Genomic DNA, 26443 nt, shown 5'->3' with positions numbered 1-26443 from the left:
TGTCACCCCGGCTTTTGCTTGCCCGGTAGAGAAAATCCATCCCCAAAACAACAGATGAAAGCTGACGATGGGACACCCGAAAAACAACGACTGAAAACTCCAACACGCCAACAAAGTTCACACTTTTGCGGTGTTAATCCAGTCCAAAAATTGTCTGCGCTACCAAACTTTCATAAGCGCTTTAGGAAATGGAAAATGAACCACCAAAGCAGAGAAAGAGTAAGATATTAACATTTTTATCGCTGGGAACGTTTTATGTCTTCTCACCAAAAAAAGGCGATTAATTTTATCTTTTAAATGTATTTGACTGGTTCGTTGGCCACCGTATTCCGCCGTCGATCACCAAAATGGGAAATGGTGAATGTCCTCCTTTCTACAAACCGAACACAAATCAGCAAATGGAAAAGCATTCTTACTTGATCAAGTTGGACGATTTTTCCAATGCTCTGTTTCACCCCCGGGGTTCCTTAGCGGTGACAATATTAGTGTGTCAGCAAAGGTGCGCCAAAAGGGCAGCCACAGTAGAAACACACACACACGCCCTCTCTCTCTCTCTCTTTCGCTAGATTTTATTTTCCCTTCTCGATAACCCAGGCGCAAACGCGCACAAAAACATACACATGAGTTCCAAAGCATCACGGCTCGTATCCCGGTGGCAATAAATCTTGCACATTTGACAATGAAAATTGAAAATATCACATGACAAATAGCGTTCCAGCAGGATGGACCATTTTTCATGTTCACACGAATGTGTGTTTGAGCAGCGTGGAGGAGCGAAAGCAATCCAGTGCCATTCGGCATATGTGTTAAAAGATTTCGGGTAAAATTGGATTTTGACCAGCTAACTTGGGCGGGAGCGGGAGTGTTTGGAGATAAAAGGATGCTTACCCTCTTCATTTCGCAACTGCGGGGAACGGTGTGTGGGAAAGAAAACAATCCCTTCGGGAAATGAAAGGATTGCCTAGCTGGACGGTATTAAGAAGACACAGAGACACGTTTGCTAGCTTCGTATCAGCTTACTTTAAGTTGAGTCGGCGAAAAAAAGGGGAAGATAACAAAGGAAAAGCTTTAAAGTTTAAAGGTTCTTCCCCGGACACCTTGGCTAGCATTTAAATGTTTTTTTGGACGTAGTGAAAAATACTGATGCATCGGTTCTTCTTCTTGACCAAGACATTGATTTGCACCGAAAACATCGGCCTTGAACAATGATTCAATTTGCTTCCCGATGGACAGTGTTACATTACATCAAACTTTCATACAGCTTTTACGATCTGTCCAAACAATGCCATTAACAATCTCGCAAAACGAAAAAAGCCTCCACTGAATGGCTTTCAGCTAAACCGGCCATTCGTTACGCTGCGTCCCATCTGTTTTCTGCGATCCATCCTGAAGGTTTCTTAAAAATATACATAAAAAAACGCAAGCGCCTAAGAAACCCCAAACAGCTTCGGGATGGAGGACATAAAACTTTCACCAATACCGTAAGCTCAAACGCAACACAAAGACACAATCCCTACCCTTAATGCTGGTATGGGAAACCCCGGGAAAAGATCTTTACAGCTAAAGCTCTTCATATCGCGAAGGGCGGAAAAATGAGCGTTCTGAATATAAGAAACAAACAAACCGACCAAAAAAAGTCCTTCGGAACAAAAGTCAACAACAGCCCTCCATTCTCTTCCAGAAATAGGCATTACCGAAAATGGAAAACATTTCTATACAGAAAACAACATGAAAAGCTGCCACACATGCCTGATACACCGTTAGACACAGTAAGGGATCGCGAATCTCTTATTAAATCCTATTAAAATTCTACCACACACAGACGCACACTTTCTCCTTGTTTCCGGACAACAATTTTGCCCATTTTTGTCCTAACTCTGCATCGACCATGACTGTAACGGGTACCATTTTGGTGGTGGGTTTTTGCGCCCCCTGTTTGCTTTACCTTAGCGACCCTTGTAATAACAACACACTTTCCAATGACAATATAACATGGATTCGATGGGGCCAAGAGGGCTGCCTTCTGGCACAAGCACAGAGATCATAAGCACAAACACAAAAAAAAAAACTCACACCACCACAAAATGTTGGTTTGCTGATCGGAAAAAAGAAATTGAGGATTACGGTTTTACGGGGCTGCAGCACACCGCGCAACGCCATTTTGTCTTAACGGCTGCATTTGTTTTCTGCCAGCATCGGTTTTTTCCTCTCTCTTGTTCCTCTTCCAAGGATAATGGTTGGGCTCGGTATTTTCGGCTTCGTACGGTTTTTGCATTTTTACGGTATAAATAATAAAAATTCAATAAGCTGCCACTACTTGCCAGCACCAGTACAGCAATAAGTGCGATATCTGCCCTAAATGTTTTCTATTTTTCTATTAAACCAAGATTCAATTAGGCTCTAAACCATCATGTTCCGTTGGCGTTTTCGGTCCTGGATGCTTGTGACTATAGCGGCGATAGTCCACTTAAAGTGTATTTGTTTGCTGGTGCTTGAGATGGACTAACTCCCCTCGCCCAGAACGAGCGACAAGCATTTTTTAATATATTCTGGAAGTACAAGAGGCGAGCATTTTAAATCCCCAAGCAATAGGAGCTATTACGAGCAGGGAAGTTTATCGCAATTGTTGGATACTAGTACGCCAGATAAAGCTGCTGCATACACTTATCTGTGCTAATCCTTACGAAAGTTGAAACAGAAAATTGCCCGGCCTGACACAGTAGGGAATACTGAAACAATTCATTTTACCCTGAAGCTAAGGCATCGAGAGGGTAGAAAAAGCTCTGAACACACAAAAAGTATGTGGATGATGGTTTAAAAATTCAACAGTTCAAATACACAGGGTTTTCGAGTTCAGCAGAAATGGTTGAGATCACCGTAGAAGTATTTTTAAGATGATTTTCAAGACGCATTTAATTATCCAGTAAACCTTATCCAGTAAAACCTTATCCAGTATCCAGTATTTTCCTTATCCAGTAAATCCAGGCGATCTCACTGTGACAGTTAAGAAATAGCAAGAAAAGAAATTTAAAAAATATTCAAAACTGGTCGCTATATCTCGAACACCCTGTAAAATGTTTTTTTAATACAACTATTTTGTCCGGCAGGCGTGTTTGTTTTGTTGCTATGAGGTTGATTAAATTTGAATTCTGTTCAACACTCACATGCACTATTTTACAGGAATTTTATTTTTTAATTTATTTTATGTAGGACGGCTTGTGCCGTATAGTCTGTAGGGTTTTTTTAAAATTATGTGAAAGAAAACATCATTTCAAACACAAACAGCACATGATGTGGACACAGCTTTCTGTAGCAGATATTTGCTTAACATAATATTGTTCCTCTAACATTATTTTAAAATCCCCTTAACAAGTTGTATAAATCATACAATAAAAAAAACTTTTCAATTTCATAAATAGTCTTTCTTCAAGCAATTTAATCCCTAACAAAAGTAGCAATAAAACACTATTTCCGAGAAACAGAACACTACGGTCGGTTTGCCACAAAGTTTCACAAACTTCCAGCATCCTGCATCAAATGATACAAACAACCAAAGTACCAAATATCCCAGCCGTATCAGACATGTTTCTCTCCAAGGAATTCTTAACCCGCTTGACCCCGGGCACAGTCTGGTTCCACAACCGTAGAGTGGCATCTCAATCCTCAAAGGGGTAATCCAATTAAAAACCACAAAGCCTTCCCAAACGATCATCATCGCACGATAGATCATGGCTCGCTGCTTCCTATCGCTGACTAGACTTAATCCCCACACAAAATGCTCCCTCACTCGCACGTTTGGTGCAAACACACACACACAACTTAAAAAGCGTCAAAGTTTAAGGTAGTCAAGTCTCGAGGGAATATCTGCCAAAATGGGTTCACCATATTTACCAAGATGCCGGCACTACGCATACAGAAAACATCATCAAAATGATAGAACTTTTCTCCCTAGAAGTCGGATTCTGGCTAGCGAAACTAAAACCGATCACTCAACCGGTCCTTGGTAGATAAACGTGATGAGTTGGCCCGTCCATCACGCACAGCATTCATTTTGTGGCCCATTAATGTCCTGTTGCACGCGGAGTATCCGTGTTGTTTGGCTCATTTGTCTGCTTTCATCAAAGGCATTTTAGTTTGTTGAGTTCTAGGAATAGTGACGTTCGGTGAAATAAGCGCTGACACACACACACACACAAACACCTGCATGCGTTTGAAGATCAAGCATTCGGCATCATCTTTCAACCACAATGAAACATTAGCCAAATGTTTCAATTTTTGGCATTATTGATTGAAGCACTCCTACCTTCACTACCGGAATCAATCGGTTATTTGTTGGAATCGCATCTTGCCATAAACCTCTCACCAAAGCGCACCAAGATAACGCGTCTAAGCTCGATAGCTTGCTCGATTGCTAGATGCTTCACAAAGCACGGAAATGGAATTTCTATTCGAATTCATTCAAGAACAAGCTCATTTTTCACCACCCTCCATGCTACTACTCCATTGTTGTCTACAACGATATGGTTGCCCGCTTTCGTAAGTCTGCGGCGTTCTCCTATCGAATTTTTCCCAACCGGCCACAAGGCTCGCTTTGACGCTTTCGTACACTTTGATGGATGTGCCGAATTACAGATAGCTGCCGAAGAAATCTAAACAAATTTCAAGCAATATTTTACTTTCCACAATTTCCTACGGGGTTTTTGGGGTTTGTCGTTCGCCAAACCCGTAACCGTGGAACGGAACAACCGACCGTTACTGTGATGGTGATGTGGGCGCGCTCGGAACTGCTTCGACCGCAAGTCCAGATACCGATTGCTCCGATTCTTTCATTTCCGTGATATTTTTTAAAGGTTAGTTTCTGTGTTTGTATTCAGTGATCTTCTCGGTAGCCATTCCCAAAAAAAAAAATCGCTCGTCAAACATTGCACGGCTGATGTACAATGTTGATGGTGCGTGCCTTCCTTGTGGGCAAAACGAAACCAATTCTTTGTCTGTTTCCGCTGGACCCGTTGCGTTTTCTACCTCTTTTTATATATAATTTAAACGTTCCGTCCCGTTTGATGCGGGCAACTACAATATCCACTCTGCGGTGAAGATCTTCTCCAGCAAACCGTACCGTACATTTCTTGAAATGTGTCTCACCGGGTACTTTGTCCGTTCCATTCCGTTCGCTTCGCTTCGCGCTCTCGAAATCGAAGAAGAAAAAAACACAATCGCACCGTGTGGTGCTTGTGGCAAAAATAAAGTGAATGCGGTTTAAGTGGAATGAAATGTTTCCTTAATCGTTACCATAAATAATAGCATCACATTGGTAGTAGCGTAGGACGATTTTTCGCTACAACTGCAAGCCAACTTCAGCACAAGTCACTTTTGCGAACGCTTAATCTTGCACGGTCTCTGTTCCCAAACGTCCACTGGAAGGACGTTCGTTCCAATGTTTGTTCCCGTTGGTGCACAAACCGGAAACTACAACAAGCTAGCGCTGTATATTCTTTTAATTCGCTAGCCATGAGACGACCGTATTTATATAAATTTCTTGCCTCGTTACCAACCGATACAACATATGCCCAGCAGGAGTGAAGAAAATCATCATTTACCTCCATACCGCCGTCGGATGTTTGCCCGTTCACACGGCGCAACAATGGGGCACACATTCAGAGCCACAACCCACATTAGCAGCAGCTCACAATTGAGAAACAGCTTAGTTCACTCACACACACACAAACCACGTGGCACGAAGTTCTCCATTGCATCGAAAAAATCCCACCAAAACATACCAAACACGCTAACATGATACTGCTTCTGCTGCTGCTGCTGCTGCTACTACTGCTGAGCTGACGTTTTTATTGAGCGACAAATGTGCCTGATTCTGGGCGGTGGGTCCGGGTCCGAGTATTACCTGCGAGGCGGCGAGTAATTGGCAAATATAGCTGTCATTTACAAGCATTAGCCTTAATTTGCTCGAAAACTCGGGCAAGCGTTTCCGTCTTTGCGGAAAACGGAAAAAAGTGGTCGATAAGCAGTTTTACGACAGGCGAGGCCATTAAGCATCCAGTGAATAGGTATTGCTACTGCTCTGACGGCCACAAACACAGGTGAAACATATGCCGAGCCGTGCGGTAGCAATATGCTGACAGTTGGAGGAATAATGATGATGAAATATCTGACACGCATTAATAATACTGCAAGGTCCAGCACTCTTGAAGTTAACAGCTTCCAGACTTCGACTTCATTTGGATTTTTTTTTGTTCAAAAAAAATTTAAAACACTTTTTCCAAATGTTCCCAAAATTAAATTTTGGGTTTTAGTTTTTCTTCACAATCGTAATGTTGAGTGATTGCGTCAATGGGCTTGCCTCACATCGCACCAACTCCGAAAACGAGTCAATCAATTTCGCTCCAAACAGATCGCAAGACAGGCACAGACACGCACGCACCGGTCCATCTAATTTGTGAAAATTAATTACGTTGTGTCCGGTTACAAATTATTTGCTACACTCCGACCGACACCCCGGAACCAAGAAAACGTGACGTCCGGGCGTGAAAGAGTGAAACAAAAGTAAAGAAAAGAAAATCATTCTCCCTGTCACTCGGACCTGTTCTGGTCTGTTAGGTGTGTGTGTGTGTGTTTGTGTGTGGTCATAAAACAGTGAAAGTGATTAATCATCCCACGCCAAAAGGAATTCAACTAACCAAACCAAGAGTGTTTGTGTGTGCCGGACGGCCAAATGGAGACGCCTGGTCCGTCGTAACTTCGTCGCACACGAGCGTATAAGCGAAGTGTCGCATCTTTTTACCACACTATGACGCTTGTGTGAGCAGTAATGAAAAAAGGACAACTTTTACGAATCCCCTGGAAAACACGTGAAAAACCATGTCCTTTGATGTCCGGAAAAGCGCTAAGAGATTTCATCGTTTTTTTGTTGTTGCTTGAAAACCACTCACGGCTCGACACACTCTCGCATTCGGCATACCTTCGGCAGGCTACGACTAAGAGCATCGAAGACAAAACCACTTTGATCCGCTTTATGCGTGTGCTTTGTGGAAGAGTGTGTCTGCGTGTGTGTTTGCGTGTTGTGGTTAGTACGAGCTTAGGTTTCACCACAACACAACGCGTTCGGCACACGTGCGATAGATTCCACTAAACCCACGCATATCAGTTTACTAACGATGACCTAAATTGATCCCTACACGATTGAAACATTGAAACATGTGCCGTTAACAACATATGTGCCGTTTCAAACAACAATCTTTTAGGTAGGTTCAGTTTAAAGTTCTCCAATATTGGCTTAAAAAAGTTATCTGCATTTTATGTACCAACCGGCTAAGAAGCATTTCTGCTTCACAACAGCAAATATGCAGGTGTTTTATATTGCAACCACATCGCAACACTTGAAATGCAAATTACAATCGCTTCATAACACTCATCGAAACAATCGTAGCACACTGTCCTCAAGTCCCCAATGTCATGGCGGTTCGTGTGTCTTGGCGGTTCGTTAGATAAAAAAAGCGAAATGTGCACAAAGGATGCATCTCGGTACAAATCTTTATGCAGCAGGGTGAATGTGAGTGTACCTGCTAGGCGGTGAAGGATTTTATTTCTGCTTTATGTGGCATTTATGTTTGTCATGTGTCAAAATGAAAGTTTTCATTTCGAGCGCACAAGTCAAAGGAAGCTTTCGGGGTCGGGTGGGAGAGAAGCTTCCACTTTCCCGCAGCTGAAAAGAAGTGAAAACACAGAACCTTTTGCAAAGCAGGAATGGCTCGAGTGAATGTGGACTACAATAAAAGAGCTAGAAAAATACAACCACCAAACCATGCAAAACTACCATTCTGTTTGCACTATGGGCTATTTAAAACACATTTTAAGATTATGTGGTTTTCCATATAAATGCATAGCCGGTAGGGTGAGAGAGGTGATAGAAGCGTCGGTCTTCACACAGCAGGACTGTGGTTGAAATTTAATCCGGACCGTTTCCTCGCAGTGCTGACTGACTATCAATTTACGTGATATCAACAAGTCTCGTAAGCTATTAGATGGCCGACATGACCTAGCAATTCATTACGCCAAGAAAATGAAAAAAATTAAATCTTTTGGATTTCAATAGCTTTTTAATAAAAATAAGCTCATATGTACGAAAAACTCAGGCATTTTAATATTTTTAACGAAAAAAGTATACATTATTATTGAAAAAAAGTTTGGGGAGGGTAATATTTTAGTGCAGAGTCTGCCAAAGAAATAGACGAAAACCATACCTTTGGTCACATTCGCAAAGATGATTCAACAGATTTTTTGCTAAACATTAATCATTAATATGAAGAAGTTTTAGAAAAAAATGATGTTGTTTAAATTTGCCTATAAAATAATGCAAGTGCACAAAATGCCTGATAAGATGATATAAAATCTCTAAGAATGTAATTCTTGAAATATGTTTGCTTATCATTCTTGAGCATGGAATAAATAAAAAATATATTAAATAAGCAGCAAACTATAATTCAAGTCTCAAGGAAAAATAAATAAATGTTGTCCTGGTAAGCTAACACAGTGCATTGTAAACGAACGGCTTGTAAGGTGAGGAAATTGCAGAACCACACCAACACAAGAGCTATGATGGTACAAATGCAAAACGCCAACTGCCGATTGCTTGCATACGTGAGAGGTTGTTCGCCCGGGGAAAGCTTGTTCAGTGAGTGGGTACGGGGGTACTGTGTTTATACGAGACACAGACCCATGTTTTGCTAAAGGAAATGAGCTACGAAATGCTAAACTCGTAACGATGGCACACACACACACACATACGGGGAGAGATGGTAAACGAGACACACTGGCTGGTGCTAGTCAATCTCGGCACCGTCGATATGGGTGTTAAAGCTGACGATGAGCAACTTACTCGCATGCAATCGCAGCATTATGACGGCATAAATGGGATCGCATCCAATGGGAAAACTCCGACCCTCACTCCCCCGGAAAGTCTCCCGCACACACAATGCAAACTACCACACTTTATTGGCATCGTTTGATGAGTGGGGTTGGGTGTGGAAGGAAGCTGCGGGTGCGTGGGTACAGAAAAAAGGAGGGAATGGAAACACACCCGACGACCATCCGTTCTCATTCTCGTGCCCCTTACCAGTGGAAAGGATTTTTATCATAAGTATCATCAGCATCAGCAGCAGCATCATGAACATCAACAAGAGACGGCTTCATCGCTAGCAAAATGTAGCGGCATTCAAGTACCGCTATGTGTGTGTGTATGTTGGGAGATACTTGCCGCGTATTAACGGACCCTCACACGTGCTAGTGTGCAGCATAAACTTCAACCAGCAAGTCGGTAAATGTAATGCGCAAATGTACAAAAACCCCTATCTTGTGGACGAGTGCAAAACGGTAGGAACGTACACATATGAAGCGGGCTCGTAATGATGCTGGCACCTTTGGAGTGATTTTAACGGGATTGGTACGTTCCAGCCTGAGTTCTGACTTTATGGGTCTGTTTTTTTTATATTCCTTCGTTGGTTTCGCGTTCTGGATGCAAATTTAAAAACTCACGATCGTTTCGCCTTGGAGTAACATGCTGATGATGGCGGATACTTCACAATGTGTTGATTGATATGATAAAAGTACATAAGAATCCGCCTATTACCGTCAACTCCACAACTAGCCAGGTACTTTGCAGAGAGAGATAGAGAGAGAAAGAAAAAGAAAGAAAGAAAAAACGAGCGTGTAAAGGATGTTTTATACATATTGCCAGCGAGCGTAGAAGCAGATTATCGTGTTAATGGTGATGGGTACACATCGCAACCATGCGCATCGTCGTTACCTGCCACATTTGCACCCGTGTTATGATGAAAATCTTTGCAGCAATCATTCTATGGGGTTCTTGCTAGATTTATTTCGTTGTATACGTGTGATTTGTATGTGTGTGTTGCTCAATGTAATCATTATTATTTTTGTATCATGAATTCTATAAATAAAAGATAGGAAGCGCTTTAAAATAAAACAACTCAACAGAGGACTTGAGAATGAATATTTATGTTTTTTTTTATGTTTTGAAGGTTGAAATCATCATCAACTTTCAGACTAGATGTTTGAATAAAAACGAAAAAATGTAAAGACCTTCCCGAAACAATGCTCCAGAGAAAACTCGGAACGCTTTCTACTGCATGAAAAGGTTTCGATGTAACAGTTATTCTGTTTTACAACGGTCTTAATCGGGTTTTACCAGTTGGTGATGCAACAACGGCTGTGGTCTTCAAATGGAAGGATCGGTGTTCAAATCCCCTCCGGGCCGTTCTCCCGTAGTGAGGACTGACCATTCAGTTAAGTTACACATCACTTCGCAACAACAATGCGGTTAAGACAAAATACCTGCTTGCCGGAGGCTCTTACCGCGGTAGAGCTCGACTCGGAAGCAGAGTATCAGTTGACGGCGACGATCACTACGAGATTCTGGAGGAGGAGTTCTGCTACCTTGGTACGATCGTAACTTCGGACAACAACGTAAGCAACGAAATCCGAAGGCACATTGTTCAGGGGAATCGTGCCTACTACGGACTCCACAAACTCCTGCAATCCAAAAGACTCCAACGACACACGAAATGCGCGATTTACCGCACCTTGATACGTCCGGTAGTCCTCTACGGGAACGAGTCTTGGGCTATGCTGACGGGGGACGCCAATGCAAGGAATATCTTTGGCGGTGTGTGCGAGTAGGGCGTGTGGCGAAGGAGAATGAACCACGAGCTAGTTGAGCTGTTTGGCTGTGCTGATATCCTGACGGTAGTCAAAGCCGGAAGGATACGTTGTCTGGAGCACGTGATGAGAATGAGGAGCACCAAAATGAGATGAGTGCACGTCAGAGGATCACAGCCAACGAGCTGGCTGGATCAAGTGGAGTCTAAGCTGTCGGAGATCGGATGCAGCCGTGAATGGAGGATTGCAGCCCTAGATCGAGTTTCCTGGAAACGAATTTGCAACTTGGTCATGTCTACGCGGCTTGCTCAACCCTAAGAAGGCTAAGAAGAAGACGAAGAAGTATTAACAAGTCTAGTCAGCCATTCAATGGCCTAGTAGGTCATGAAGCCAAGAAGAATGCATAATCGTTTTGATTGCACTTCTCTTACAGATAAACTCATAAACAAACCTTCTCTAATCACATACGAGTAAATTGACTACATCGACTTTGATTTACAGCGGTCGTTCTATCTATTCGAATACAGAATGGTTTTGTTGCTTTTATTAAAAGCTGTAGAATAAGGTACCTTTGTTGTTATTTAATTTGATTTAATCTAATGTCAGGTCAATCAGGTTGTTACGATCTTGGCCCATTCAAAAAATGCCTGTTCTAAGTTTTACTTATGCATAGCTGTACGATGATTTCACGAACATTTGACAGATATCATTTCAATATTTCGAACCTTCAATAGTTCACATTATTTAAGCTTAATGAATGTGAAACCTTTCGAAAATGCAATATCTACATACAACCACTCATGACGCAATCAATCTTTCACTAAGAAGATTTGTGCGGATTAGCAACGGAAAGCTCGAAAACAAATATTGTAAATCGAATTAAGACTGTATCATCCTCAATGCAGGACCCACATGAAGTGACAAATGGAAAGATTTTGGGAAGCTCTTTCGTTGGATTAATGGTATTAGTGACCCTAATCCAAACACCCAAACAACGACGTGCTAGAAACGGGATCCTAGAAGCGACCAGAATTGGCGCAGCATATACTCTGTCATACTGTTCTTGCCGTGTTTGGTATACTTTGTATCAATAAGATATTGTTTTAGCACCCTCAACTGTTTGCTTTCTTTTTTATCTCTTTAACATCTTTTCATTCATTCTCAATCCCTTGCTGCTGAAGTGAAACTAGTCGTGTCTATGTGTAGTCCAGCTGGAGTAGGAGCAATATCAATAACCGAGTCTGACCGAGTTAACACAGGCACACTGGATTGTGGGACTTTCTCGATTGAGAGTAATTTGAATTTCTAATTAATTACAACAAGCCATCGATACTGGAGTTTCTATTCTCTCGATAACTTATCTTCCAGTTAGGCCTGGGTGTCCCTGTACCGGTACCGGGACCCGTTTTGTAAGCGTTGCCACACAGACAGTACTATTTACCCAAGCAGTAAAACATCAGCTGCCAGTGTTTGTGACGGAAAGGGTAAACTTCTGGTATTCAGAAATCGTCGTCCATACTTCAAACATCCCGTTTCGGCTCACAGCAACCGATCCCATGCCATCAAGATGCTCGCTCGGATTACAACTTTATCTCTTAATGGGTTTCGTGCACTGTGTCACAGCTCGGTGTGACCAAAAGTGGCAACAATACCCACCGGACAAGGGTGTGTGTGTGTCCGCGCTTGGCAAATGGCTACCAAACGTAGGAAACCGTATCCCGTAAGATTCGAGAGGGTAGAAAGAAGGGATGGTAGTGGAGAACCAAATCAGGTTGCTGTGTACTATCCGTACCGAATGAGAATTTCTAGGGACGGGTGAACGATCCATTTCACTGGAGCCGTAGTTTCAGGCATCGGAAATACCTACCTCAAAAAGCCTGAGCACTAACTCAGAACGGCTCTTGAATGTACAGGGCCTTTTTTTTTCATACAATCAAATTTTATCCTTTCCAGGCCCTGGAGGATTGCCTTCCGGGTTGCACATTTCATCGGTGCAGCTTGCCAATAGGCGATGGTAAAACGACGTTAGGGCAAACGATTAGCAGGAGAGAAAAAAAAGATGCACAAATGGAAAATGCATTTACGGCATGCGGAATACTGCTAAGAACACAAAACAATTTACGCACCAGTTTTAAATGACTCCATTAACCATATCCATGTTCGGTGAAGTTCCATCGTTGGTTACATAGCTGATAGGCTTGAACAGTGCGTTTGAGTTTTGAGCGAAGCTTTAGATTTTCAAACTTCGAACTGTTCAAAAGTAAGCTTTCTTTAATTGTAGAATTGTTTACTTGTTTAAGTGATTTTGAATTTGAGTACAATTTTTATTACTTTCATAGTGGGTTTTCAAAGAAGACTTCACCAAACGAGTACATCTTTCTGTTCGTAACACACTTTTTATGGTACTGAGCCAAAGGTGTGAAGTGATAAAACCAGCAGAGACTCAATTTTTATCAGCAACGTAAGATCATTCCCGAAGCCCTCCATTAAACATTTTATAATTAAATAACTAAAATTCCAGTCATTTTCATGTTGGAACTTCTAGGAAGAAATTTAAACTTGGTATATTCCTTGTGGTAAAAGTTCGAGAAAGATGGACAATTCTAAAACTCGATTTCAAAGAACCTTAAAATGTCAAACTTCTTCCCATATGAACGAAATTAATTCTTCGAACTAATCTACAAAAACAGTTCCTTCCTCTCTAGGGCGTAGCTTCTACAAATTTTAGGCCTAAATGTAGATTTAAGTACATCTAAACAGACGAAATTTGCCTTTTTTTTCTTTATTTTACCAAGAAACAAAAATCGTGTATGCTGATTCCCTTCTGAAAACACTCCGAACAGCAACACTTTAGTTTCAATTTGCATCAATACACACATCATTTCCGCCAAATGCTAACATTTGCCTGTTACTATCTGTTCTACTTCCAGCGAAAAGGCAGACCTAAAGTCTCGATCCGACAGTACGAGCGTACCACCGCTCGATTCGATCTACACGACACCAACCGGGTTCCATCATCACCATCACCATCCGCATCATGCCGCACATCATCCGCACCAGAACGGAACGCCCGGTTCGCCGGAAGCAATGAAGGTACGCATGGCTGCGATGATATTGCAACCACCGACAAGAGTTTAGCAGACGCCAAACAGCGAGACCGACTGCGGCACGGTGAAGGAATCGCTCACGGACGATGTCTCGACCGCGGGCACTAGCCCACTGGCGGACGGTGTCGTTTGCGGAGGTTCGGGCCAGTCCGATCACCCGGATCAACCAGCTACCTTCGCACACGGCACCGCCAACAGCGTGCCGGTCGAGGACGGTAGTCGTTGCGTCCGCGAGGATTCATCACCCGGTACGTCGTTGTCGCGGTCTGCTGGTCCGCCACGGTCACACAACCGTAGCCAGGGGCATTCCGCACCTCAGGCATCCGGCACTAGGTTAGAGAGTTACGGGTCTAACGCGGACGATGCGAAGTCCGAACAGACGAATGTGCGCCAACCGGCCAAAGCGAGTGATTATGGTTTGGAGCGTTTCAATCGGTTGCTGGAACGGTTGGATAGGGGCAATTTTTTAATCAAAACTAGCTTTAAGAAATCCTACTCGTTGATACTGATGTCGGCACGTGGATCGATACCCACCGCGGGGGAAGCTCCAGCGGTCGGTGCAGTGGGTGGGGTTGAGAGTAGTGGGAATGATAGTACGACTAGCACCAACACCGGAACCGGGGATAGCAAAACAGATGGGTCAGGTCCGACGGTGGGTTGTAATAGTAGTAGCATAAGTAATAGCAGTAATAGCAGCGCCGGAGCTCCATCGAGCGGAATATCCGGCCCGGGGGCTAGCTTCAAACGTGCGCTCCACCAACAAACAGATAAACGGCCAACGATGGGTGGATCGTTGCGCGGGTGGTATCCGCGGACGAGGGGTATTTTAATTAAAGCCAATTCTAGCTCCGGTATCTATCAACTCGCTGGTACGGAGCGCGAAGACTCGGCAAAATTGGAGCAGTTGGACAGCGCACCACCGCTCAAAAGCCTTGCAGTTGCATCCAGCAAGGAACCAGCATCACCCACCGAACGGCAAATATCCGGACAGCGTAAAGCGATTCCGATTACGAATTCACCGGATACAGCACCCACGAATACCACCTCCGTCGCCAGTGGGCATAATTACAATGGCAACAGTTTAGCACCCGATGACAACGTAAATGATGGTGCAGTGTCGCTGATCGCCGGAAACGGACAAGATCCCAGCACCAACAACGAAAGTGACGAGCTTTGCCGGTCGGAAGTGTACGATAACGATTCCGGTTCCGGTTCCGGTGGTAGGGTCGAACAATTGCTGAACAACCATAGTGTTACGGCATCCACGGTCAGTCCACGGAAAGCACCGAACGCTGAACTATGCCGCAACAATTACGAAAACATCCGCCCATCCTCGCACCTCAGCCGGCAGCGATTGTCCAGCTTGGAAGGGACGAACGGTAGTCCCGGAGGCCGGAAACCTACCGTCCGGAAGAAATCGAACGCAGCATCTGCTTCGGGAAGCGAATGGGACGAGGATAGTAGCTGGCTGCCCTATGGACAAGACGAAGTCACCGATGGTGAGCATAAGTTGAGCTCGAGCTTTCCACACACCAGCAGCGGCTATTATTGGCAATCGACCGAGTGTGCCGTACCGACGCGATTCTTTCAGCGTCAGGACTATGCACAACCGGCAACGACCGCACTTGATTTCCCACTAGACCAATCGAACTCCCAGGATGGGGAGCAGGGCACTGACAGGGAACGAGGAGGCAACAAACGTACACAGGGAAAAAGGCGTTGGCTCAGTGGAAAGCCCAGCAAAAGTAAAACCCTCTCCAGCGGACTGGACCACGGCACGGACATGAAGCTGACGATGGGCAATAAAGACCACAGCGTCGAGCATCCCTTCCAGCTGACGGCCCTCTTCAGCGGTGGCACTCACAGCGGGAACCAAAGCCGCAAGCGCCAGGATGCTAGGGTGCCGCAGTTGAAAAATATAAATCTTCATTTCCCCAACAAAACCGGCCACCACCAACAGCAGCACGAGTGCGACGAGCAGTCACAACACGAGCTTAGAAGTAGCAGCAGGGTGCCCACGGGGCACATTCCGGCGGGCACACTTTTTCATCAGCCCACCGGCTACCACCAGCTTGCACTACCACCACAGACAGTGGGCGCTGCCCAACCCAACCGATCCGAACGAAAGTACTTCAACAAAGCAAAATCTCATTTCCTGAAGCTGGGCCAAAAATGGCGCCTCCTGTCGGCGAGTGGTGCTAAACCCCGTACTACCCATCGAACCAGTGGACATCACCACGCCCAGCAGCAGCAACATCAGCAGCACATCAGCTCGTACAACCTAGATGATTTAATTAAGGCCACCCACCGGTACGGTCAGGAGAATGAGTCAGCCAACCTCAGCCAGAAAATTGTCTACAAGAGCTATAAATCCGAACTAGACCTCACGAAGAATCTCGCCTACCTGGACAGCTTCTTGAACGAGCACTTTGACCAGGACCGAGACGGAACGGGTCGCCAGAGAGCGATGGTGGGCCGTTATTCACGCCACAAGCGTGCAAAGTCCTGCTCAAAAACACTCGATCCTTCGTTGAAAGTGGCCGCACTTGGTGTAGGTCGCGCAAGCATCAATACTGACGAATTGCCGATGGCCGGTGAGGACGATCCCGGAACGGATAGTACCTTGGAAGCGGCTTCAGTAACTATACCGCGCGCTGGCCGTACTTCGTCCAATCTGATACAGCTTGAAGATGTTTGGGATGGAGTGGCGGGACGAGGCCGGGGCCAGTGGGTAACGACCAACACTAGTTCTAGCTCGAGTGAATACCTGCGCAATAATCTCTCAACCGCACGTACCACGTCGGCCAAACCAAACGTAAAGGCGAACAAGATGAGAGACTTTTTCCGCTTCGATGGAACCACGGACAGCGTTGAGGACTCTGTCTACGGCAAGGTAAAGGATGGCGAGGAACTAGAAGACGATGATGATGACAATGATGACGATGATGAAGAGGAAGAAATTCTGCAACTTGAAGATGATGATGACGCTCGGATGCTACTGTTCGATTCGCTTCCACCGTTTACGGGTGGTCCAGGGAATGGGATTGGTGTTGGACCCGCTTCCACACGCACGCCTACCACCGTACAGGGAGCATTCGTGGAGCATTACGGAAAGAACAATGCGACCTCAAGCTCACTGAGCAGTAGCGATTATGCATCCGTGTACAGTGCCACCTCGAGTGGAGGAAACGGTCCTTCGAATACCCCCGGAACGGGTAAGCCTACTGCTTCCCATCACGCTGCTCAATTCAAACTGCTTGCAACACCCGAAGAAGGTGCGTCCGGTTCGGAGTGTATGCCACGGGTAGATTACTCACCCCAGAAGCATCACCAGAGTTCCCCGAAGCAGCAACGCGCCCATCAGCTGTCGAGGATGAATGTGCTGCCGTGTAACAATGCGACCAATCCATTCCTGATGATGACGCTAAGTGCCGGTGAAGGGGGACCCGCGGCAGCTTCAAGCCATCGAATCTATAACAATTTCCTTGACGGTAGTCCCGCCCATAAGGGTGCCCTATCCGTTCCCGGATCTCCCGCCGATAAACCCTTGGAAAAGAACCATCGTCTGCGAGCTAAACCGCATACCGGTGCTAGCTTTCCGACTGGTCGCCTTCCGTCAACCGGATCCGTGTCTCCCCGCGGCACAGATCGGTACGATTATCGCGTACAACCGAAGCCATCGAATAGTCGCGCTCACTTCCGCCAGATGGCGCCCGCAGCGCTTGACACTGATTTGACGTACCAGGAGGATTATCTCGAGCACTATCAGAATGCAGCCCGGGCACGTTTGACGACGCAGGCAGGGCACGAAGACCCCGAACCGTCGCTACACTTTCTACGCCACGGGCAACAGAGCTACCGTCGCCGGAGTACATTGCCGGTGGGCGGAAACGGTGGTGAAGACCCACAAAACAATGCACTCGCTAACGAGAACTCTGACGCTAACGACACCGACGAGGAACTCCGAACCGAAGCGTTGGTAAAGAGCGTGGGTGATGGTGACAGTGTTGACGATGTTTCTACCGCCGATGAGCTGCTGCTGCTGGTTAATGCTGCCATTGACATCCGCCGGAGTCATGCCGTCGACCAACCGTCGCTGTTGCTGGGTAACGCACGCAAAAAGAACGCAGCCCGGAAGGAGCAGCTGCAGCGCGGTTCACTGCAAACCGACACTACCACCAGACGGATGGCTAACGAACCATTATCTGGCAGCGAAAGTGTTGCCAATGAGAGTAAGACACTGCTTACTTACCGCCCACAAGCTCAAGCATACGATCCGACCAGCAATCAACTGTTCAACGGTGAGTTCCGGACGGCGGGCGACCCAGGTGCTACCGGTACGCGGCGAACATTTGCAGGGCTAAACCATCCGGCTAATGGTACCGGATCTGCATCTTCAAAGTCGTTGGGCAACAACAGCTACGTTAGCTACGGTCCACATCGGGTGATTGTGTCGCAGTCGCGCAAGGAACGCGGCGAGGTGGTGCTCGAGTACGAATGTTAGCAGGACGCTCGGTCCCTGTAAAACGTGCGGCGACTGGCAGGCAGGGTGTATGTATGTATGTAAATGTTTCGTGATAACGACAATAACTAGCATTGTAAGAACGTTCTACCGCTACTGCTACTTTATAACTGTTCGCATTCTCAGTCTCACCGAATTCCTCGCAATGGATACATTTAAAATTAACCTACCTTTGTACCCTGTTTCCTTACAATCGCTTCACTCAAAAACAGAAACAAAAATGAAAGCTTCCAACGGACGGAAGGATTCACGCTCAATTATCAAACAAACACACACTTTACTATGTCAGTTTCCAGAATTATCGAGTGTCTGTAGGTAGATAGACGATGCCAACACAAACACTATAAAGTTCCCAATTTCCCACGAAAACCTCCATCTAAACGTGTAGATAGAACCATTACAATACAAAATCAAGAAATTATATTGTTATCGTAAGAAATTATAATAAATGTTACAACAAACTACGTCTCGGTAGGGTAGGACTCACCGGGTAAAACAGGAAATCGATCGCAGATGTAAACAGTGTTGTCAAGTTAAGGTTCATGTGCATGCTGTTTGAGTTGTGAAGTTAATTGGAGTCAATTGAATTGTTAATAATGACCAAAGCTAATGTGGCTAAGGGCCGCTCGGTAGCAAAACATGGTTAGGTGAAAAGGCTAAGATTTGATCTGATAAAGGAAGATTAAAAACAGATTGAGCTAATGTGTCCGATGATATTACTCTTTCCAGGAAATAATCCCTTGTTATACGGTTAAACAACCAAAGCGTACAGTGGCAGACAAACAAATAAGATCATCCATGTGTTTTAAATATATTATTGTTCATTATTATTTATTTCAGCTACATTACAAAAAATCGATTGACAATCACATACCTTCAATTCGAAAAATCTCTCTATGGCAAATTTTCAAACATTTTGTGTTCATTTACATGTTTGAAATATATTCTTCAAATTCTTTTTTTATATTTTTTTCAAGAACTATTACAACAGACCCATTTCCGAGCGAATGTTTTGGATTTTTTTTACAAAATTTTAATTTTCAATTTTTACAAAACAAAATTTAACTTAATGCTGCTCTCTAATATAAAAGAAAAGCTTTTCAAATATAAATGTTTACGATTTTAATCTGGAACAAACGGCTCAGTTTGACATAAATATTGATATCTCACTTAAAGCTATTGAAATATTCCTTTACAGAAATGGAAAATGTGTGAAAATGTGAAAATTTCAAATAAGGTCAAACAGGCTGAGGATTATCTCGTAGAATTCCAAATGATTTTTAGCAACCAATAGTAAAACCCAAAAAATATAAAAGATAATTTGTCGAAAGGTGATCTTATTTTTTGTCAAACACTGTGTAACAGAAGGATTTTCTATGCATGCGTTTGGCATCAAGGATGTTACTTTATATTGGTCAAATTTGTTACGTTAAAACAAGAGCTCGTTATAAGACAGTGTACCAATTGAAACCCATGTGAATTGTTACGATTTTTTCAAAACAGCAACAAAACAAATCCTGCATCTATTGCAAAACCCTTCAGAATCAAAATCCATTTCAATATCTTTATTCTGGATAGTAAAAGGAAGACACTCAAAAAAGATGTAAAAAAAATATATAAAAACAATGTATAAAGCCCTTCCACCCGCTACCACCCAGCAGTGCTCCACCTTCAGAAACATAATCACTCGCTCCGTAGCCGCTAACGAACGCACATAAAGGCAAGAAACGTTAACGTAAGCATTCAACTGAAAACAAACAATGCTACCCGTACAAGGCACACCAGCATGCGATGCTGGTAACCGATCTGTTGTTTTGTTTTCCCTCTCGCACGGGAAAGATTTCAACCAACAAAGACCATTGGACCGGATCGTGTCTTCCTAGACACGTCTGCCAGCTCCACAGCACAACGAATGTAACATGACGAACAAAAAAAAAAAAGATTTCAAACTTTACGCCTAGTACTTAAGTAAAACCAGTCAACTAAACATTACTATCGAACTACTACTAACGGACAAAGAAGCGAAACAATCCACAAACGCATTACTCAAACCTCCTCCCCGAAACAAGCAAAAGCTAGCGAATCAAAATACACTCTAACAAACCATTTAATCACTACACGAACAGTCCATCAATTGCAGAAACCCTAGCACAGTTTTCATTACAAATTTAAAGGATTTTTTCGATTTGATTTTAGTTTCTCACTATCATTCACCCATTCACTGTTTACTGTTCGCGTTTGGTTACTTTGGTTTTGTGAGTTAAGACTGTTATTTTTTTATGATTTATAAGATCTTGTGTACTCTCCAACGGTAACATAGCATTGTAGGATTTTTATTATTTATTATTCCAAATATTTGTGCGCTTAGATATTAGTTCACAGAGGCACCGAGTCTTCTTTTCTCACGGGTTTTTTGTATAATTTGTTTTTTAAACATAAGATAGAAATTATAAGTTGTGTGCGATTTTAATCTAACTTCACTGATGTGTTTTCTTTTATGTACTCTGTTTGGTAGATTAATAATTACGTTAATTTTTATTATAATCATTTGTTCTTTTTCTCCCTCAATTGTGCATGGTTTTAATTAATGTTATAATTTCAAGGCTGAATCGTTTAATATCAGGTGATGATTTTTATCCAAGAAAAAATACATACCTAAAGTACGCAAAAGCATAGAACGTTTTCATTTCACACAAACCAACACGCTTACCACGAATAACACACATGCTTAACGATTTCATTTCAACACGAACACCATCCATACATGAACGCATTCGAAAATAAAGCACAAACGATATATCCCCAACAAACATAGCACACTAGCAAAACATTCTAGCAAAAGTTCACTCGCCCAAGGATCAACATGGTCCCATTTTCCAAGGGTTTCGCTTTTGAGTTCGTTTTTAATCATCGAGCCATTCAAAGAGTTTACTTTTGGTTTTTTGTTCTTTCCTCCCGAAACACTAGCGCCATCGAACGTTACAATTCCATTAAACCCACCAATTACTCTTTATCTCTCTCTCCCTCTGTCCCTCTTTCCCCTTTATAACACACCAATCCACGCGCTTATCGCACACTGTACCGTTTCTCAAATCTTTCTCAAAGCAGGATTGAAAAAAAAATGCCTCAGTCTAACGCGATTAAAGGCTCCCCTTTATTTCTCTGCCCTCTCACGTACAAACGCTTGAGTTCGAAAATGAATCCTACCAATTCCCATTTTTGGCCCCCGTTTGCCAATCAGATTGCAATCAGGGCCAATAAAATGGGGTGCTGCAAAATGGGCAAAAAGATTAAAAATTATCTCATGATTCATGCTGAGCGACGATGGCGAACAAAAGCAAGCTCGCCCTAAGAACGTCGCGCAAAGCGAAGCGAAACTGAGTAGATCGAGTGAAAATTTCGATTACCAGAAAAGAGTGAAAATTACCGAGATTGTCTGTCATGCTTTTTTTTTTTTTGTTGGTTTTTACTACTCAATGTGGCAACAGTCGTTGCTCTTTTCTTTTGTTGTCTTTGATTTCCTTTCTCGGCACTACGGTTTTCCTCCATAATCCTCGTTACTCTTTTTTCCCTCCTTAACGTGCCATCTGGAAACAGGAAGTCTGTGAACTAAAGCTTCATTTATTTCATTTCAATCGAGTTCCTTTTTTTGCCTCCGATTTTGTCCCTTGCCATGAACTCATTGAAGAAATTTTCTTAAGAATGGGTTCTTTGTTTTTTTTTTTTGCAAATGTCTGTCAAAGGGTCCAAGGAAGAAACCTCCATCATTCTTCTTTGTTTTTCGATCTCCTATTACCTATCGCAACGAAGCAAGTTTATGTTTGTGGGTGCTCTTTTCGCTTCCTACCGACAAAACTCCAATCAAAGCATCTCCCTCTAGCCAGCTTTCCTCACAACAGCTAATACCAGAAACTATCATTTATTCCCCGTCTTGTCTTTTTTCCAATCAAACCTTTTAAAAAACAACCTCCAAACTAATATATTAGAACCGTTAAGAACATGCGCGCTTGCGCAATCAACTGTACGATGGCAAACTGACCCACTTACACTCATCTCGCATGTCAACACATCGTCCGTAATTCTATGATGCATTCGACCCCATCAACGTCACCTAACGTCACGATCAACCATCATCATCTCACCATCCCACGGTATCTATCTTGTCTCCTGTTTGCGTTTTTTGCGGTTTTGATCGTTTGTTTGAATGTGTTACTTTGTGTTTGTGTCCTACCACCGAGTGTTAAACATCACGAATGGTTTTGCTCTATGTAGTGTTTCTTCTCATGTTTGTTTTGTTTGTTTTAAGTCCGATTTTAGTTCTTATGCTGGTTCCGGTTTACGCTATATCTGCATCCGAGTGCTGTTTTACAGAGTTTTGTTTTCAAATTTACATTGCAACACCCTTTCACACATCCATCTAGGCACCACTATATGAAAGAGTCAACTGCACTGCATCTCTACGAGTGAAGCATGATTTTACTTGTTTTCCTTACTCAAGCCGATTTAAAATACTTGGAATCTGTTTGCATGCGAAAGCCGGTATCTGAATCATACGAACTGTATGAATAATAAGAATGACAGCTAATTCGAGTGCAAAATAATTCACTACCAAAGCCGACTTGGCATAACTCCACTGCCTCACTGTTCGTGTCTGTTGGCATCAGACAGACAACATACCGCAAGCAAACTATTCATAATTGCTGTCTGCCGCTAGTGGCACTGCCAAACGGAAAAGAAAGCTCATGTTTTGTTAAAAATGCATCACCAACTGCACATACGCATCACTTCTGGGGGAAAAGGGTGGCGTGTTGGAAAAAAAAAATGCACAGCAAACGGTTGGCTTGTATGTATGTATGTTCATACATACACACGATATCCGCTAACGAGATTATGCAAATTCCTTTCACTACCACTCTCCATCAAAGTGTATTTGCATTTGGGCAAAGGAACATTTCACTCGGCTTCAATACCGATTGCACATCTCATCGAGGACTCTACAAACGATTCGAATGGAGAGGAAATCGTAAAAAGTAAAGCCTAGAATGTTGTGGTTCTTTGCATTATAAAGTGTTGGTAGAAATAAAAAATATTTTTATTATCACTTCCTGCCTGCCATGGGACCTGGTTTCTATGCAGTAGTTGTTCTTTTATGTATGCCGCTCTCCACAAAACACCAGGCGTCTCCATTTGCAAGACCAGGCGTCTCCTTTGTCTAGTTATTAGTGGTCTGGCTGAAATTTATGTGTCTTGTAAATTTTTGTTTTTAAAGCTAATCGTTTGCTCCTATACAGACTTTTGCTAGCAGAACATCTTATAAGCAAAAGTTGCTATCAAAAAAAAAAAAAGGTTACCGACGATGAAAACTTCTTGACATTTACATTTTTATGCTTTGGTTGACATCTACTTTAAATCTGGCTTTAAATTTGTATCATAGCCTGAGCAATATGTACCACACGATGTGTGCACCATATTGGCCACAACACATGGCACAAATCACCTTCACCTGGGTAACCAGGCGTCTCCACTCGTTGTCAAGCGTAAAAACATGCTTCCAATTGTGACCTTCAAGTAAATGTTTGCCATCAGACACACCTACCGATGAACGATTGTTGAGAAGATAGACAATCAATAAGATCTTCTACAGACTTCAATTTTTATCTACTTTCCCTCGCATAAATGTAACGCTAAAACTGGGTTAAGAATATGACACAAACTGAGCAAGAAGCTCAACCTCTTGTAGAGCCATTTTTGAGCCATTGTTAGCCATTGATAGATAGAGATATCTTACCTATTTATCTTCATTCGTTTTTTTTTTTTTTGTATCAAAATGTGATACGAAATCTTTAACGCAGCGTCGATGAATATGATAGAAAACTGAAGAGTTATATTCAAAATATCGCGAATGAAACAGCAAAATGAATGCGAACAAATTTTGTTCACTCGTGTAAACATATGCATATCCTCTACTGAGCATGTCTTTTCTATCCCTTTTGGCATTTACTGTTTGGCATTTGGCGCAACGATGGATTTACACCAAAGCGAACGGTTTTCGAACCGAAATCTAGGAATGCTCTTGCTATATTAAACTAGAGGCAACACAAAAAAAAACACCAACACACACACGAGCACATACGACCATCTGACGTGTCAGAAACTTCCACTGTTCATCCTTCTCTGGTGAAAGCTAACATTTCAAACTGATGTTCGAGCAAGCAGCTCGAATGGATAGACGAACTCATCGCGCTCACAGCATACCGTATGGTGGTCTAAAGTAGCAATGCTGCTTGGTATGCGCTTTCGTTTGGGCTAAGACTCAAATTTATGGCATCGAGTGTCAGTATAAATAAAGTGAGATTATAACGCGCGGCGTACATTTCCACTCAGCAGTATCTGTGCACTTCACCTCGCACTAATCCTCGTTTTCTGCTTTGCCATTTGTCCGTCCATCGTCTTGTTCGCGTCGTCGCGTAAAACGGTTCCATTGGTGCGATGAATGTGAAACTCGCATGTCCAAACGTACACGGTGTGCGATGATTTAAAAGCCGCTTCAGAAGCGTTGACGGACAAAGATAGAAGGCGGATGGAACGCTGCTGTCCATGTAGATTATCCTTTTGGAACCGATGCTTGCTGGAAGGCTTATATCAATCCACGAAACACACGGCTACTATGGGCTGCCATTCTGTGTCACTGCAGGAAATGAACTTTCATTCCTACGAGTGTTTTACGTGACACCATGCAAAAAAAACTACGAAAATGTTCTCTTTAAGATGTTTCACAACATAACGACAAACTTGATGTGCTTCGAGCAGCTTCTAGCACCTGCGCGTCCATCTGTTGCCAAAAACTGATAAACTTTTTTTCATTTTTTAACTTTCCTTTTTTACAAAACGCTGTGAAGCACCATGGAGTCTTGTGGATAATTTTCCTCATAGCAACTTTAATATTACATCTTAAAGTTGCTATGTTATGTCCCTATTAGTTGTATTTTAATCATGAATGAATTAATCTTTTCCGTACCATGCACCACAGCAGTTTGTCCAACCATTATGTTCCATCAATGAAGGCTTGAGTGTTACTGCAAGATGCAGTTTTAAGCTCCATGTCATGCGTTATTAGATAGAGTTTAAGTGTCCATACATTATAATTAGTCACTTCAGACACATATATATCGAGCGATTTTATAAGAAAAACGGCAAAATAAATTTTCCACATTTTCAACTTGACAGCAATTGTGAGCTGGAGTTTCTAGGTTTTAACAATTAGTGAGTCCTCTGTCTTGGTCGCTATTTGTTGAAAAGAGTTTCTCCGATTTTCTCCAGATCTCATTGTTGAGGTTAAAGGTTGAGAGCTCTCTTTTATCAATAATGCAGTCACAGCAAGTTGTTAGTAAAGCCCCATTCGCAACTCATTTTGAGATATTACTTATTTCTTTGAACTGGACGATATCGTTATTGTCCGGTTAGTAGTTAATAACATCGTGCTGAATAATTAATGTTCATTCTTTAATCAATGGGCAAGTCAACTCTCTCGATGCAGTAGTTAAGGAGTTTCAGGAAATAATTTGTGTAGCACAATATACAGCGGCATAAGGGCAGTAAGAGCGGAAGTCGATCGTAAGAAAAAAAACTTGTCTCATGAGGTTTTTTTCGTCATAAGTCACGTTGGTACTTTTTGTTAGTTTTTGAAAACTTCCATTAAAACGCATTTATGAAGAATAAATTATAAATATAAGAAATACGAAACATCATATGAACGGTTGTTTTGACGCCTGGTTTTAAACAGAGCAATACCAGAACAACCCCAGGTTCTCGTTTTATTAATAACCTTCACTATAGTATGATGTCAAGAATGACCTCAAAGTTTAAGAACACAAGACTCAATTTTTATAATTTTACACCAAAATTATTCATGAGACTCAGTGCAGCGCATGCAGTTGACTCAGCAAAAATGATGGTACCTACCACTCTGCATACTTCAATGCATACTACTGCATCGTTCAATGCAACCATTTTCTGTCTCGAATGATCATCCCTCACACTCGCTTAACAAAGCAGAATGTTTGCAGTCGAATGGCATCCGTGGAGAAAGGCATAATGTAACGATTCGTGTGGTTTTTTATGTTTG

The 26443-nt window shown here is 42.9% G+C and overlaps 3 protein-coding genes across 4 annotated transcripts in view; 1 reads left to right on the top strand and 2 right to left on the bottom strand.

Moving 5' to 3' along the window:
• The window catches only part of LOC126557341 (hemicentin-1), a 72503-nt gene extending 58578 nt beyond the window's left edge, over nt 1–13925 (top strand). For both annotated transcript variants that reach the window (XM_050213069.1, XM_050213067.1), the window contains exon 11: nt 13620–13925. In XM_050213069.1, the coding sequence (XP_050069026.1) occupies nt 13620–13827 (208 nt within the window). In that variant the 3' untranslated portion in view covers nt 13828–13925. The remainder of the gene's footprint in view (nt 1–13619) is intronic.
• Nucleotides 1–26443, bottom strand: part of LOC126556961 (bromodomain-containing protein 8) — a 238854-nt gene that overhangs the window by 161398 nt on the left and 51013 nt on the right. The window lies entirely within an intron of this gene.
• Nucleotides 26294–26443, bottom strand: part of LOC126558208 (O-glucosyltransferase rumi homolog) — a 170424-nt gene continuing 170274 nt past the window's right edge. Inside the window, exon 3 of the mRNA XM_050214175.1 lies at nt 26294–26303. Coding sequence (XP_050070132.1) covers nt 26294–26303 — 10 coding nt within the window. The remainder of the gene's footprint in view (nt 26304–26443) is intronic.

The sequence above is a fragment of the Anopheles maculipalpis genome, chromosome 2RL (genome assembly GCF_943734695.1).
Source record: "Anopheles maculipalpis chromosome 2RL, idAnoMacuDA_375_x, whole genome shotgun sequence".
NCBI classification, from domain to species: domain Eukaryota; kingdom Metazoa; phylum Arthropoda; class Insecta; order Diptera; family Culicidae; genus Anopheles; species Anopheles maculipalpis.
Note: the sequence above shows the minus strand (reverse complement) of the source record. Positions and strands in the feature narration are given on the sequence as shown.